This window comes from Perca fluviatilis, chromosome 16 (assembly GCF_010015445.1).
Source record: "Perca fluviatilis chromosome 16, GENO_Pfluv_1.0, whole genome shotgun sequence".
Classification (NCBI taxonomy): Eukaryota; Metazoa; Chordata; class Actinopteri; order Perciformes; family Percidae; genus Perca; species Perca fluviatilis.
The window spans coordinates 23717924-23735263 of record NC_053127.1 but is presented as its reverse complement, the minus strand read 5'-3'; the positions used below and the strand labels follow the sequence as shown (position 1 = coordinate 23735263).

Below are 17340 nucleotides of genomic sequence, written 5' to 3'. Positions count from 1 at the left end.
AACTTAAAACAAAAACATTGGTAGTGTATGACACTGAATATACCAATACCCCACCTCTATCTGTTTCTTGGTAACGAGCATGCTTCCTATTGTGCAGAGGTCACCTGTTTTGTTTTTCTTACATAATGGCAAACTGCAAACTTCCTGTTATGACAACTCTGCACAGAACAGCCTATTCTGCAATCAGCCACACTTAAGTGAAGTTTGAACACACTTCCACATTCAAATCAGCATTGAAATCTACACTAATCGCATTCATGACACAAACTAATACACTTTGAATTCCTCACATCGTGCCAATAAGCACAATATGTTGAATGTTAATAAGTTGTAATGTGGCATGCTTGCAAAACCACTGGTGGTATAGTACATACTGATTGCTGCAGCGCCGAGCATTAGTTTCACTTTAATTATTTCAAGAGTATCTCAGATGGGTGGATTAATCAGCACAACACTCAAAGATCCCCTGACATGTCTACATTCTTATGACTTAAACCTTACATATATACGTATATATATATATATATTTTTTTGTTTTTGTTTTTTTGTTTTTTGTTTTTACAATAAAAATAAATAAATAGGTTTTTGTTCAAATAACACTGTTATAACACTGACATTACCAAGACATCCGTCTCGGTAATGTAAAACCCAACCCTCCAGAATGCTTCTGTCAGGTTTTGCTCACAACATTGTCAGCTACACATTTTCTACAATCAGTTTTTAGACAAAGATCCCAGCCCATTTGATGGGAACTTCACACAGACACTGTCTTCACCCAGAGTAAGATGCCTTGCTATAAAGGATTAATTATATTATTGTTAATAGCTAGATTAAAAATGAATACAAGATATGACATAAATGTCTCAATGTTTTAATTCTACCTCATCATTATATAACTATCAGGGATTCACTGGTGACACCTTTCACCTTTCAGTGAATGGCACACTTGTGCCCCAAGCTGCTACGGTCGACCTCTCGGGTGAGGCATAAACGCGTCCATTAACAGACAGGTATCCCTTAGCAGGGTGAGGGATCCTGCAGGGGCTGAGAGACTGAGACCTCAGCAGTCTCTTCACAGCTGTCGTCGGGTCTGAGGAGTCTCTCACTGAGTGCAGCGAGCTGTTGGAGGGCGCTGCAGAAAGTGACAGAGACCAGCAATTAGACCTATTTTTGACAGGTAATGCAGCTGAGAAAACAATTAGGACCACTTTTTACTGCTTGGACAGACAAGGTGTTAAAAAAATGTTTAAAATGAATTGCAGTCTATTGTGTTTTCTTGGTATTCTCTCTTTTGAGGCAGCGGATCCAAACCTGATGGTGGGTACGTGATTTGGTCAGCAGATTGCCAGTTGTTGTTGTCTAAACATCGGCTGTTCCTAACAGCCTGGAGAGAGCGGAGGCTGGTACGCAGAGGTGACCTGGTCCTGCCTGGTGATGTTGCTGCTAAAAAAAACATCAGGGTCATATTGAGTTCACACACACACACACACACACACACACACACACACACACACACACACACACACACACAATTTGAACTGCAAGTACTGTTGATGTGCTGCTAATTTGCACATAATCTAAAGTTGAATGTTATTCGAAAGTAAACTGTATCAATAGGAGTGACACTACAGTTTGTAAATATATAGTAATAATCAATCAGTCTGTAGACTGTCAGACCAAAAATACAGATAAAGTAGAAAACCTGTATGCTTGTACAGTACATGTACCTTGATTCTGAGCAAGTTTCAGCAGTTTGAACTGGGTGACTTGCTGGTGAAGTCTGGCCAGTTTTGGACTTCGGCAGCCCTGCTCAGCCACTGGTGTTGATGACTGGCGAAGGGAAGAGCTCAGTGACGATAGACCAGGCTGCCAACAAGAGGAAGATGAAGCCTCAGTTTTATTACCTTGAGTGGACTCATCGATATTTTCAAAAGTGGTGAAATAAAATGGAAAAATCACTGGTGACTCAGGGCTTCTCCTGGCAGGCATGGAAACATAGTCCTGTCTTAAACCTGAAAAATATGGACTAAGGTTATTACAATCCAACCTTCATTAAGTATGCAGTGTACACTAGATCATGAAAAACACGCCTCTGTACTCACTGGCTTCCTGTATTCGAGCCATAATGTGGACATCTGTGATGTCCTGCAGTCTGTAGTCTGTGGACATGGAGTCATAGTGGAAGCTCAGCTCATTATCTTTGCAAATTAACATAAAACATGCTGATAAAAATGTCTGATAATAAAGATGTGTTTTTGAATGAACATAAAGGTCGTCTGTGTCAAAATGAAGGTGGGAGGATCCTCAAAGCTCTCAATATCATATTACCTGAACTGTCAGAGATATTGTGTGTTGTGCTGACAGATGTTTTGTCCGTAGAGGAGTCAACTGCAGGATGTCTGTAGAAATGACACATGCTTGATCCTGACAATACAGAGAGTGGGCATTAGGTAAACCCATAACCAAATTGATCACCCTTTTAGAAGAATATTTTTTTTTTATCAAAACTATTTTGCAGTCAGTGCTGCTTGCTTACTTTGTTCCAGCCTGTTTATCAGTGAACGACATGCAGCCTCCATCTCAGGACTGGGGTTATCCAGGACGTGTCGACACCATTTCAGAGCAGACTCACTTCTCTCCACAAACACCTGCTTCTTTGACTCATATAACCTGTGAGGAATACTCCATTCACTATGAACATATCTCACTCCTGCTCTATGTAAAGTACAGACCTGTTCAGAAAAGATTTCATGTCAGATTGAGAAGTTAGCTTTCCGGATTAGCATCCACCTCACTATAGCGCCTCACCATGTTTTTTTAAAGTGTATGGTGGCATGGACAAAAGTCCAAACCTGGGGTGTGTCTTTTTTTAATTTATTTTTTTACATTTAACATTGTCCCACCCTTACTAAATTAAGAAAGAAATACTTCATTTGATGGCACTTACCAGCTCTCTTCATCCTGCACATTGTCCTCTACATCAAGGAGCTCCACCGAGTCCAAAGCAGACTCTTCTTCTTGTGACTCTTCACTGTCCCAGAGGTCTTTTCGAAAGTTATAGTTGAACAACATCCTATCAGTGGCACCACAAGGCAAGGGTGAATTACACCCCGACTTCAAATTATCTAGTCTTATTCTGGCATCCATGGCAAATGACCGATTGTTACAACTCTTGACTCTTGCTTGCTGAGTGTCGGTCCAGATGCTGCAGTATGGATCTGAATTGCCCTCCAGCCTGACAGAGCTGCTTTTCAACTCACTGCAGAGAAGATGATGCTTCGAACTTGTATCAAACTCCACTTTTGGCCGATTGCAAAAATACTGGCTCCAATCGATCTTCAATAGGTTTTGGAGTTCCATTTTCTCAATGAAATCCTCAAATCTTCTCACTTCTTCAAGCTTTCACCCAGTTGTGTTTTTATTCCTCCTCACCCCTGCATAACGAGGATTTTAGCTGAATCAGAATCTGAAAAGAATTGGGCTAAATCTTCAACAATATGATTCTTTAAAGTTCCAATAATGGTAATGTTGCTCACAGACAGCAACTGTGTAGCTTTACCATACCGTCTATTGACCCAGATTTGTTGAGTAGGGCTGTTAAGTATAGACACCCAACAGATTGGATGGATTTAGAAAAGCATCATGAGCTTATGTGGATTAAAGAGTCCATGAGTTGCTTCTAAGAAAAAAAAAGAGCCACTCAACATCACACCATCAAAACTAATATGGACAATACCTATAGTCACAATAGCCTAGGTTGAGTCTTATGCATTGCTAAATGTTTGTGGATGTACCTGACTCAGTCATCACACCCGAGGAAGTCGTACTGAAAACACACACACACACACACACACACACACACACACACACACACACACACACACACACACACACACACACACACACACACACACACACACACACACACACACACACACACACACACACACACACACACACACACAAGCAGATTAGCACAAGATTTAGAGGTTCCCTTACAGCCATGTGAAACCTAAAATTATCCTCCTTTCTCACTCAAATCCCAGATATCAAGTGCTACTTTGTTTAAAACATTTAATACTTGTGATATTCACTTGTGATATATAATGATGTGATATTGAAGCCATTGACACTAAATTAACTGACCTACTACACAAGAACTAGATGGGGTGCATTTTATGTAGCATGTCATATTTTTGTATTTGGCTGATCTTTTTGGGACCATACCACACTACCTGTGACCTCACAAAATCTAACAAAAAACAACAAGCAAGAAAGTGCACTGTAAGGCTAAAATACACTGGTCAATAGAACACCCCAATTCTTCTAGTTTTTTGATTGAAATGTTAGCAGTTCAAGTCCAATGAATAGCTTGAAATGGTACAAAGGTAAGTGGTGAACTACCTGAGGTTAAAAAAAAGGTAAGGTTACCCAAAACTGAAAAATAATGTACATTTCAGAATTTTCCAAAAGGCATTTTTCAGGGAACAAAAAATGGGTAAACAACGTAAAGCTGTTCTGCAGCAATGGAGGTTGATCAAGATTTGAAAGTTGGTGCTACCAATTCCCACAGGTGTTCCAACTTGTCTGGATTACTTACAACCCCCTGTGTTTGTATAAAAGTATTGTTGGAACACACTGTGGTACCTTACCCTCGTAAGCATTATTTGAACAGTATTGTACTGCAGAAAGTAGTGTGTTGCCATAAAAATGGTGGGAAAAAGGCAATTAACAATGGAAGAGAGACAGACCATCATAACACTTAAGAATGTTGGTCTTTCTTACAGAGAAATTGCGAAGAAAGTCAAGGTGTCAGTGAGTACTGACCATCAAAAGGCACTTAGAAACTGGGGGAAACTCTGACTGGAAGAGGTCTGGCAGACCCAAAGCCACAACAGAATCAGAAGACAAGTTTCTGAGAGTCAACAGCTTGCGTGATAGATGGCTCACAGGACAACAGCTTCAAGCTCAGCTTAGTAGTGGTCGTAATAAGCAAGTCTCAGTCTCAACTGTAAAGAGAAGACTTCAAGCTGCAGGTTTGATAGGTCGAGTTGCAGAAAGTAAGCCATTGCTAAGACGTCCGAATAAGAAAAAGAGGCTTGCCTGGGCCAAGAAACATCGTCAATGGACTACTGAAGACTGGAAGAAGGAGTTATGGACTGATGAATCAAAATTTGAAATCTTTGGTTCATCTCACATGATTTTTGTATGCCGTTGAGTAGACGAAAGCACGGTTCCTCAGTGTGTGACATCAACTGTCAAACATGGAGGAGGAAGCGTGATGGTCTGGGGCTGTTTTGCTGGATCCAGTGTCGGTGATTTGTACAGTTTTTTTCAATTTTGCAGCACCATGCAGGCGCTGGTATGTGCCTAGTTGGTTAGGGGTTCTTCCTACAGCAAGATAATGACCCAAAACATAAGTCCAAGCTATGCCAGAACTACCTTAGCAAAAAAGAACAAGATGGTAAGTTTAAAAACATGGAGTGGCCAGCACAGTCACCAGACTTAAACCCCATTGAGCTGGTTTGGGATGAACTGGACAGAAAAGTGAAAGCAAAGCAACCTACACATGCCACACATTTATGGGAACTTCTGCAACAGAGTTGGGAAGAACTTTCTGAAGAATATTTGATTTCCATTGTAGAAAGAATGCCACGAGTGTGTTCAGCTGTTATATCTGCCAAAGGGGGCTACTTTAATGAATCAAAAATTTAGAATACATTTTGGTTTATAAATTGATTCCATGATTTATTTTTTAACTTAAATTGTTCATTTGTTCCATTCTTTCATTTCAGAGTACAATAAGACATTGAACTGCATGAATTTCAATAAAAACCTGGAAAAATTGGGGTGTTCTAAAACTTTTGACCAGTAGTGTATATTCATACTAACATTTTTAAAGCAGTAAAATCATAAAACAATTAGTCAATTTCCAATTTAAGGCCACAAAAGAAAAAGCTGAGGGAGCAATTGTGAGGTCTGGCAATGCAATACTCTAACTACTGTAGTTTTTTAGTTTTTTTTTGTTAGCTACTATAGTTCACCAAGTAGCCCTGCAGCACTGTAACACCTAGTTTCTAGAAAAAATATACAAAGACGCAGCAAGCTCATTTCCTTGTGACTGTCTGGTGCGACCAGGACTTGGGTTTGAACTATGGTTTTGACAAGATAGGCCTAAAATATGCATATTTCCCCAAATGTTAAAACTATTCATTTTTAAGAAGAAACTGAAATATTTCAGATATAGTGTAATCACTTGACAAAATAATCCTTACTCATGTTAATTTAAAACTACTATTTTTAAGCCTTCAAGGTAAAGTATGAATGTTCATGCTTTAGTGTAGGATCATAGTTTAGGCTATACTACGTGTTCATGACCTGTAAGTATTTTTTGTAGTATTTTTTTGTGGTAAAGTATTCAACTTTAACTACATAATAGCAATGTTGTTGTTTCTGTTGGTGCTGTGGCCCAGGGGTCCATAATATAACTAGGTACTTGTATGCAAGTTATAAACGCATGTGGTGAAACAAAACATTTCACTTGACATTCTGCTCACACAAAAAAAAAAAGAATAATTTGGCTACAATATTTTGAAGAAAAAAAAAGATGTTTTGATCAATTATCAAGTTTCCCACCACAGTCCCCACGTTGCTCCCCATGACTCACTTTACCCCTCCCTAAACATCTCACAGCAGGTAGGGAGGAAGTGCTGCACTTGCGCCCAGCCTCCCTGTCCTTCACCTCACCGCCCACCGGCCTGTTTCCTTATCGTCATCGCTGATGTCTCCCTGCTGCTGTGTCACACTCGGTTAACGCCGACCGAACTTCTTCAACTGCCACTAAAACTACAGCAACATGGTGTACTTCTAAGAGGACTCCCCCATGTAAAATATGGATTAAAGAGCGACGTATAAAAGCAGCGAAACACCACCTGTGCCGGGGGAGGAAATGCAGGACGAAAGCGGCAAAGCCGCACTCGGGAACCCCGCTGAAGTAAGTGCAACCACAGCGCAAGTAGGAGCGGAGGTTTGTTTTTCTGGCTCTTCGCCACACACCAAACATATCACTCACTCTGTGTGGGTTTAAGACTCATGTTAGACACTCAAAGCAACGTGGGACCCCCTTTACAAACGATTTAAGTTTACCTCTGTGCTGTTCGTGTCAGGGCAGCACTAGATTAGATGAAGCAGTCTAACCTGAACGTCCACTATTACTCGAACCTCCGGCTTATCTTCATCTGCACCAAATCAATACAGTCACTGCAGACACATCGAGGAGATACAACCGACCGGCCGGACTGGGCCGACTCGCCCAGATTTTTGTGTTTACACCACCATTTAGTGATGTTACATTTGGTTACTCATGCCATACAAAGCACGTTGGCATTACCCGAGGTCTAGCTTTATATATGCTAATTCTGACCACGCACTTCAATAGCAGTCTATTTGCCATTTTTCTACAATACTCAGTTTTTTTTTTTCATTTAGCCCTATTAATTTAGTGGTCTTTTTCAGCAATTATAGAAAGTCCTCAGTCCTCATTTATTCAGAGCTGCAAAGATCAGTTGATGGACAGAAAAAGAATCGCCAACAATTTTCGATTATTTGTTGAAGTAATTTTTCAAGCATTACCGAACATGACCTAGTTCCAGCTTCTTTGTAGAGAAGTAATGCTTCTTGTATTTTTTATTTACAAATGATTTCGCCTCATGGTGATGAATAATGTTTCTAGCACAGCTTTTGATGCTGTTCATTGAATATTTCAGGCCTCTTGGCTTACTTTAGGCACTGCTATTAGTTACCCCATCATGTCAACACAACCACATTGTGCACTACCCATAGACTTAATATAGTCTATGGCACTACCTCAACTTCCTGGTTCCTACTTTGATGTCTCTATACTTTATATATTATCTTTGTGCATGACTTGGCGATACAAGAAATCTCAGAAAGACATTACACACTTGAGCATCATTTTAATTAAACTATGGTTTGTTTTATGTGGGTCATTGGAATAATTGATGCATTTTTTATATTTTAACACACAACAATGACAGTAACAGCACAAAGCAGAAGCCCTGCTGTTATCTGTATCAAACTTCCTCCCTGCGACCTGACATGAGAAAAAAGTTCCTCTCTTGTTGCGAGATGAATGGCCTGCAGGAAGGAAGAGGAAGAAATAGTCCAGTTAGTGGTTTTAACACCTCATGAGTTCGACGGGATAAGATAATAAGACAATATGCAGTCTGTGAACAGCAAATGTTTTGTCTGTTTACTTGGTAATGTACTTAAACTATAATGAATTATTAGAATTGCCATTGATTCATTTTCTGCTGCTTGTCTAATTGAATAATTGACCAATTGACTCTTCTATATAATCCACATACAAACAACTACCTTGTCATGAAAAGCAAATGGAATTGGTACATTTTAGAATTTTGGTGTTATCTGTATTAATGCATACATGCTTCTGGCCCTTTTTAAAATGTGATTTTATTTTTGCTAGAATTCAGTAGACTTGAACGGGCATACTGTCATTCAAAATGGCCAGAATTCGACAACTACGCCTGCACCACAGCCACAGTTTGACTCCCGAGCCCAGAGTCCTGCACCCTGCACTCCAGCTCCAATTATCCCAAGGGAACAGTGGGGAGGGAAGTACGAGTTCCTGCTCTCTTGTATTGGATACTGCGTGGGACTGGGGAACGTGTGGCGGTTCCCGTACCTTTGTTATCGCAATGGAGGAGGTGAGCAGTCTGCAAGCATGTTCCATGCCCTCTGACGTCTCAAATGCTTTCAGTGCCTGGGTGTATTGTATGTCTATAATGATTTGTTACACCCATTTGGGCAAGAGGCCCTCTTAGCCCTGCCCTTGGGTTTGCACTGTCGTCCTAATCATGCTGGCTTATTTCCCACAGCCTTTGGTACTGGGAGCTAGAACACAGAACATTTACTTAATCCTATACATTTTCCTTGATTACACACCAGACACAAAGTCTGCCTGTCTAACCCAGCCTACTGAAATCAAACATGGTGGAGCTTGACTAACAGTAAAGCGGAATAACCGCTGACAGAGATTGTATAAGTTAACCTGTCTCTACAGGCCGTCTACATGTAGCTGCACAACACAAGTAATTGCAGTGGATTTCTCCCCCAGCACCAGCCTTCTTCAAACTGGCCTCATTCTATTTTTCACAGGTGTGTTTCTCATCCCCTACTTCATTATGCTCTTTGTTACGGGTGTTCCATTGTTCCTAATGGAGCTAAGTTTAGGCCAGTACGGAGCAGCTGGCCCCATCACAGTGTGGAAATGCTGCCCTCTGCTCAAAGGTAAGGACCTCATATATCATGCTTTTTAGACCTGCATTTACACACATACACTGTAATTCAGTGACACAACCTTAAAACTTTTTACAGATAATTATGTCAGGGCCGTGACTCAATGTAATTAGTTAGACTGTGCTCAATAGTATAGAAATATCATCACAGTTGTATATTAAGTCTCCAGGAATCTTGAGCATCCAGTTTGAACTATGCTTAATGATTTGAGTACACAGCATCTCAAGTTGACATCAAAATGCCTGTGTCACCACCAGTCAGTCCAGACAAACATAGTCAAGGAAAATAGCTATCTAACTCACATCAGTTTGCCACCTCACTAATATACTTCACGTAGCTAGCCCTAAAAATTCCTTTAGAGGCTCTGCAACTCAGTTGCTAAATATAAACATCTGATAAAGAAACCTGCAGGAACTCTCTTAAAATAGAGCCAGAAAGCAGGTTTTCATCATAGATGGGTTTTTTTTAACTGCAAATGCCAGCAGCAGGTTGGCATGCTGAATTATGAAATATTATTATAGTTGACATGGAGTTCCTCCAAGTATTACAAAAGGAACAGAACATAGTCTGGAATGCTGTTTTCAAGGTGTGATACACTCTGAGGTGTCCATTGAATATATGGTTGTTGTTTTTTTGTTTTTTTTTGGCGAGTCCATCTGCCACTTTTTACAACAGGGGGTTCATAGTTTCCTGTATATTGAAATGATCTAACCGATATCTTATAATGTATCTTTTCACAATAGTGTATATCCTGTTTTTCTGAGATACTTATAGCTGTGTCTCTTCTTGTAGGTATTGGCATTGGGATGCTGTGTGTGTCCATTCTGGTGTGTCTCTACTATAACGTCATTATAGCATGGACGTTTTACTACCTGGGCAGCTCGTTACAGAGCCCTCTGCCCTGGTCCTGTGATGCTGTAGCCAATGTAGGTCTCTGTGGAAACAGCACCACTGGCAATAGCTCCACTGGTAAAGGCCTCAGCCCCACAGAAAAATTCTGGAAGTAAGTTTGTCTTTCTTATTTGTAAAAAAAAAAATAATGAAGTAAAATAAAATCGAGCCTCCCCTGCAAATGTATACAAGCTGTTTTGAAATATTTAAAGACTAAACGGTTTTGGCAGTATGCTGCGCTGTTTTTTCAACAAACCCAAGTTCTCTTCAAACTGGTTAAACTGTCACCGTTCAGCTAATATGACTCAGGGCTTTGTGACAACACCTTACTGTATATGATGCCAGGAAATACATTTCATTATACTGTCCACATAATACATAAGACTTCCAATTTCCCAATATAAATCATTGTGATGTTTTATAACAACAGATGACTGTAGTACTTTACAAGTTAAGGATCACAGTTACTCCTTACCTCTATGAATACATTTTGCATGAAACGCTGTGCGGTGATGTGTACATGTTGAAGAAGCTGTTATTCAGCCACAATGCCTCAATGACAGCTTACTGTGTGCTTCAAGTAAAAGTAAGGGTTTATTGATATACAGCAAACAAACCAAAGGGTTCAGACTGAGGCAAGATACAATATATAGGTCAGTTTGTTGACCCCATCACTAGAGCCTACTCTCAAAAAGCATGGCAGGCATTCAGAGGCATTGAGAAAGGCCATTTCTCTAGTGAACTCTGCCCCCTGCCCTTGGTGAATTTTCCCATACCCACTCCCCACTGCTGCTGACTGACGTGTGCTCTGCTGCATATACAATTTAAGTGCTCTGCTGGAAATGAATACAATTCATTGAATTGAATTGAATTGAGAAGAAGTTTAGCTGCACAAAGAGAACAGAAACCACAGACGTGTTGGTTGAGTATCTCTAATGAATTGCATTGGACTATACAGGACTGTCAGAAAAAATGACATACTCTTGAATGCTCCTCCTCTACACTGAATCATAGTTTGTAGAGCAACATGTAACACATGACAATATTCATTACAACTATGTCTTTGTTATAGGAGATAAAAAAAAACAGAAAATGAACAACAGAAAAGCAATCTAGAAAAACACACTGGAAATATCACTACACCATAACCTTTAAGAAGACAATAGGATATCATGAAGGAGTTATAACATGTGACAACCACACTCTAACAGAGAGCACAGAGAGAATTTATAACTGTTCATGCAAAATGGATAAAGCAATTCTAAGCATTTGTGATACTTGACATTATAATAAAGTATTAAAAGCACAATGAAGTATTGTATGATTTTTAGTGATGTAAAACATAAATATACAAAATAAACCGTATGAATAAAGATATTTTTCTTCACACAGTCCTTAATAGATCCAGTCTTATGGCTGTGCCTTGTTTATTTTGCATCAGTTAATGCGTAAAAAGTGTGGCCATAGATTTGGTAAGAGGCGTGCTGTTTTATACGTTTGTGTGTGTCTTGTAGTGAGCGTGTGCTGGGTGTAGTCCTCAGTGAGGGCCTTCACGACCCGGGCCCTGTCCGGTGGCCCCTGGCCCTGTGCCTCCTGGCTGCCTGGATCATCATCTTCCTGTGTATGCTCAAGGGCATCCGCAGCTCTGGCAAGGTAAATCAATACAATGTTTTTATTGTCAGTTCCCCCATAAAACACACACACACACACACACACACACACACACACACACACACACACACACCACACCACACCACACCACACCACACCACACCACATCACACACACACGTTGGTGCTATGTCTTGTCTAATGTGTCTGTGCTGTCTCTTATTTCAGGTGGTTTATGTAACCGCTACCTTCCCATACTTTGTGCTCATTGTTTTGATCATCAGAGGTGCTACACTGGAGGGCTCTCTTCAGGGCATTGCTTTCTACCTCACACCAGACTGGAGCCGATTAGCTAATGCACAGGTACTTCTGATGGTACACTGTCGCATATAAGGCCGAGGAGTCTGTGAACACAGTGCTTTGTTGCTGCTTTAAAAATATCTAGGTATCCTCTTTGTTTAAGGCATATTTTTGTCTGATACGTTGCAGGTGTGGAATGATGCAGCTTCACAGGTCTTCTACTCCTTAGGTATTGGAGTTGGAGGGCTGCTCTCTATGGCCTCTTATAATAAGTTTGACAACAATGTCATCAGGTGAGTTTGTGCTTTGTACAATGTACTCTGTTATTGCGGTCATGATGGGTTCAGTCTTTTGATTGTGGTTCTTTTGATTTCAGGGACACTTTGATTATCACAACAGGAAACTGCAGCACCAGCTTCTTTGCGGGATTTGCTATATTCTCAATCCTTGGTCACATGGCATGGAAGAAGAAAGTGCCTGTGGGAGAGGTGGCAGATACAGGTAGTTACTGTGCTCATTTTGTTTAGTAATCCTGTGCCTCTTTAAGTCAGACGTCCAGATGAATAAATAAAGCATTTTGAACAAATTCGGAATCTTAAAACTACATGTGAGACTGAAAATGGTGTTGTGTTATGTATATTTTTGTGTATTTATTTATGAATGTAACTTAAGCGCCACTTCTTTGTGTAAAGTGAACTCTATTACACAGCAGTTGGTTTAAAAAAAAAAGTTAACTTATATTAATACTGCATTTTGCATTAAACTTTAGTATTGTATAGTGCCTTCTTGAACTTGATGTATTCTTATTTGCCTTCAGGTCCTGGGTTGGCCTTCGTAGCTTACCCAGAGGCCCTTGCTCTGCTGCCTGGCTCGGTGTTCTGGTCCATTTTGTTCTTCCTCATGCTCTTTATGCTGGGGATCGATACGCTGGTAAGGCCGCACACCACACAAAGATATGAGCGGAAATAAAGACGTACGAGTCCTCCTCCGTATGTTTGATACCTTCTGCTCTGCTGCTTCACAGTTTGGCAACATGGAAGGCATCACTACAGCCGTGCTGGATGAGTTTCCACACCTCAGAGCAAACCCGCTGCACAAGTCCTTGTTCTTGGGCGCACTGTGTTTTTGCTTCTACCTGATGGGTCTCCTGTTAGTGACTAATGTGAGTGTGTTTAACTGTAGTAAGTGATAAATGTGGCTGCAAGTGCATCTTCTTTGTGATCAGACTCACATTTGCCATGTTGACTGTGTCTTCATAGGGAGGGATTTACTGGTTCACTCTCATTGACTCCTTCAGCACTAGTTTCGGCCTCATCATCATCACCCTCTTCATGTGCATTGGCATCTCCTTCTTCTACGGTAGCCCATCACACACCTAACCTTTACATCAAACTCTTCTAACGCCACATCATTCCTCCATATGAGTTTCAGTCATCCAGGACACATGATGTATAGCAAGTTGTAAATATCTTGGTTGTTCCAGGGTTCCTAACCTGCATATCTTAATTAACTTTTCTATTAGGAGTCAACCAGTTTTGTCAGGACATTATTGATATGATCCGCCACTGTCCCCCCTGGTGTACCAAAGTGCTGCTTTACTTCAAAGCATGCTGGGTTTTCTGCACTCCGTTTCTTCTGCTGGTGAGTAAAAACATTGGCATTAGTATTCATATTTGTTGTTAGTAGATGCAGGCACAATGTGACATCAGCCTTGGTCATCCATAATGAATATGCTTTTCAGAATCTATCTATTAAACTTCAGCTGGCTTATTGTCTGATGTATTTGCTGAAATCCAAATGCACTGAAAGTGATACTGTAGGGCTACTTGATACAGAAATGTTGCACTTATAGTCAAAAGGTAATTCGATGAAGTGTGAGACACTGTGCTATCCCATTATATGACTAAAGATTTTATCATAAACTGAGGGAGAACAAAGTATAATAACTCAATTACCAACTGCTCCAAAAGTTCCACAAAGGAAACTAAAATAACATCACTACTTTGAAAAGTGGCCAACTGTGCTGAAATCTTCACAACAGCAGTTGTGAATAATTCAAGAGGAGAAACTGACATTCAATCTGAGTCCCCCCTCTAGCATTTCTCTGCTGGATTTCTCATTCATTCTTCTGTTGTGGCTTTATTGTTTGGATGACACATTCCTCTGCTCACTTTGGGCTTTTGCCCTTGCGGCTGTAGTTCATCCTGACCTACATCTTCATTGAGATGTACAGAACATCACTCCAATACGGGTCCTATGTGTATCCACTGTGGGGTAAAGCGCTGGGAGTGTGCATGGGCGCAACCTGCTGTCTACAGATCCCCATCTGGGCCATTGTGGCCATCAGCAAGGAAACTGGAACACTGAAAGAAGTCAGTATAAGCTTTGTCATTCTGTCACTGTGAGGTCCGGTTACACCTCTGCAATGATCTCACTAACTGTAGGGCTCGTACTGCCACTGCTGTATCTGCTTAAATATACAACATTGGGAGATGAAAGGCATTTGCAAAAAGGTTGATGACTGTCTCTTGCTTCTCTTTTGCAGCGTTTCCAGAAATCGATTCGACCTCTGAATTCCTGGAGGGTAAACAACTTGGACAGCACCGCAAGAGTCCAGGAGCACATGGAGGCCGAGAGGGTTGAGGCTCCGTTCACCGTCACGCTCACAGACATGGACTTTACTGCGATGACCTGGGAGGAGGGAAGCCAGGCATGACAGCATAGAGAGAATTGATGAAAGCACAGTGATGAGCAAACTACGTTGTCAAGAGAAATAGAAATGTGTTATTTTCTGTTGTGTGTTATCTGCCCCTCTGGTGGGCGTGTCTGAACAGACTGTGTGTCCTGCAGGGCAGTGTGGATTATTGCTTTATTTATACTTCTATGTATATTTCAATTGTATTTTTAACTTCTTTTATTACATTGTGTAGAGTGTACATTTGCAGCTGTAAAATAGACGAGCTGAAATGGAAGTTGTAATTTGGATGATGATCAGTTTCATAGTAGTGTAGTGTAATTAATTTCCACCAACAGCAGTCAGCAGCAGCTGAGAGACCAGATTGTTATCTTCCTACCTCCTTTTAGGAGGAGGGACAAAAAGTGCAGTGTTTTGACTGTTAACCTTCAACAACTGCTGATGGACCTGGAGAGGTGACCACAAATCCTCAGCCTGCCAGAATGAATGCTGCACAGAATCAGAAATACTTTTAATCATATTTACTTTTTAAAAGAATAATTGCTAGAATTACTGCTAGAATAAATAAATACATTTAAAAGAAGAACTTGCCAAATGAACTATTAAGTACTGTACATGTGTCCATATGCCTTGTCTGACCATCTGCATTTCAAATTGCCAGTTCCTGCAGAAAATGTAGCAATCAGTTCACTTTGCTCAGAGTACATTGATATTATCATAATTACAACTACATTCTGTACTAGCATTGTAGACCTTTTTTTTTAAGTGGGACTAACTATCCTTTTTTTTTATCTTTAGTCAGTAGGTATCTGTCTGCACACGTAGGTTTTTAGTTTTTTATGTTTACTGGAACTTGGCTTTGACAGTTCTCCTAGTCGATTTCCCCTCTGCTATTTATTAGCAGAAAGCCTTTCTGGTAATTCTATCATCGGTTTAATGTAATATCTGGAGAGGCACTCATAGGCTAAATGTATTATCCCCTTGAGGACATGAATATTGTCATTGTATCAGTCTTGCTTACATTTCTCTGGTTTTAGGGCTTGCTTAGAGAAGACCTCAAAATCTGTTGCTTGAAAGTTATTTATTGGAAAATTGGCCATTGTGCTAAATTTAAAATTTTGGTTAGACTTATTTGACAAATATTTTTTACTAGACCATTTGCTAGATAAGCCCAATGACTAAACTAATGGACATAAAGGAAATTATAATATGATGAATTACAAAAAGATCTGACCCAGATGAGACAACTCACTTGGACACATCAGTTGTGTGTTTATCTTTTGAAGTGGCCGACTGAAATAAACTTTCCCAGATAAATAACATTTGTTAACCATTCTAGTGGCACTTCTGTCTTAGAGGACTGGCGTTTTAATATTTTCATGAATGTCCAAAGATTTAATTACCCACCGGTTTCCAGGCTGTTAAATCTTAAACTGTTTTTAAGGGCATGTGGTCTCTATTGTGTCCTGTTGCACATAAGCAGATGATGACCTGCTTTCTTAAAACCTTTTCAGTCACATAAAACTTTTAGTGCGTTAGAATAACGGTCATTGTTTTCTCTCTCAGCATCTGAATAGCAGGATCTCTACTTTTAAACATTTGATTAAGAACATTTGATTTTCCTTTGTTAGATTGTATGCCATTAAAATTAATTTTAACACATCTTGTTGCCTTTGTACACAGTTGCTATTTTCTTTGCTATCTGTAATACTATATAATATAATATTAATAATTAAATATTTGTATTGTCTTCATATCTTTCATTTCCTTTTCTGTGACATGGATATTTTTCATTTTAAAGATATCTGATAACTATAGTTATCATCAGATATCTTTAAAAACTGATATTGGCTATACACTCATTTTACAGTATACTGTAAAATGAGTGTATAGCCAATATCAGTTTTACTTAACTTGAGTTTTCAGATTTCACTACAGAATATTAGTTTTAAAACAATACATTTATGGTGATAAGGTGGCCTGCTTGTTCAAATGGAATTGAATGGGGGCAACAAAGTCTATTTCCCAAAATGTTCTCAATCTCAAACCTTGACGTTCAGTTGAAATAGCAATATGGATTATTACCGCAAGAGGGCAATGCATGGTTTCACAAAGATTAGAATGCAGGGTAGTATCCATGGTCGCATACTAAAATGTAACAGTAGCTGTCTTTATTAAATGAAAAAGAAAATGTTACAGTGACCAAAAATAATTGATTATAGCTTATGTGATAATGCTGAAATTGATGTTTCCTTGAGTAACGAAGATATAGGTGTGTAACATGTAAAAAGAAATGAAAACAAACATACACATAAGGTAAACAGCGTAAAATCGGGGCGAAGGGGGGGGGTAACCGAATCAACATATGAACGATATACATTATTGTAATAACTACATAATTACATTAGATTAGTTGAAATGATAAGTCCCTTCTTTATAGCTACAGTAACGTTAGTGGGCAGTAGACTCTTTGTGACTCGTCTGGATGGCGGGATAAATGTTAAT

General features: G+C 39.8%; 2 protein-coding genes across 5 annotated transcripts; one reads left to right on the top strand and one right to left on the bottom strand.

Moving 5' to 3' along the window:
- Nucleotides 1-855: 855 nt before the first annotated feature.
- On the bottom strand, nt 856-3638 carry LOC120544379 (SLAIN motif-containing protein-like). 4 transcript variants are annotated; one of them, XM_039778063.1, is made up of 8 exons: nt 2948-3636; nt 2537-2670; nt 2329-2424; nt 2103-2159; nt 1960-2012; nt 1728-1866; nt 1312-1443; nt 856-1132 (listed from the first exon to the last, which is right to left on the bottom strand). In XM_039778063.1, the coding sequence occupies exons 1-8, from the start codon at nt 3358-3360 to the stop codon at nt 924-926; spliced, it is 1233 nt and encodes a 410-aa protein (XP_039633997.1). In that variant the 5' UTR covers nt 3361-3636; the 3' UTR covers nt 856-923. The 4 variants fall into 4 exon arrangements, with proteins under 4 accessions (XP_039633997.1, XP_039633998.1, XP_039633995.1 ...); XM_039778064.1 differs by having other exon boundaries at nt 1312-1440; nt 2948-3635; XM_039778061.1 differs by having other exon boundaries at nt 1728-2012; nt 2948-3638.
- A 3064-nt stretch (nt 3639-6702) lies between these two features.
- On the top strand, nt 6703-16497 carry slc6a7 (solute carrier family 6 member 7). The gene is made up of 14 exons (XM_039778060.1): nt 6703-6994; nt 8507-8747; nt 9199-9330; nt 10132-10342; nt 11745-11883; nt 12069-12203; nt 12330-12433; nt 12517-12641; nt 12958-13070; nt 13165-13302; nt 13400-13499; nt 13663-13781; nt 14339-14512; nt 14686-16497. The coding sequence occupies exons 1-14, from the start codon at nt 6950-6952 to the stop codon at nt 14854-14856; spliced, it is 1947 nt and encodes a 648-aa protein (XP_039633994.1). The 5' UTR covers nt 6703-6949; the 3' UTR covers nt 14857-16497.
- Nucleotides 16498-17340: the final 843 nt, after the last annotated feature.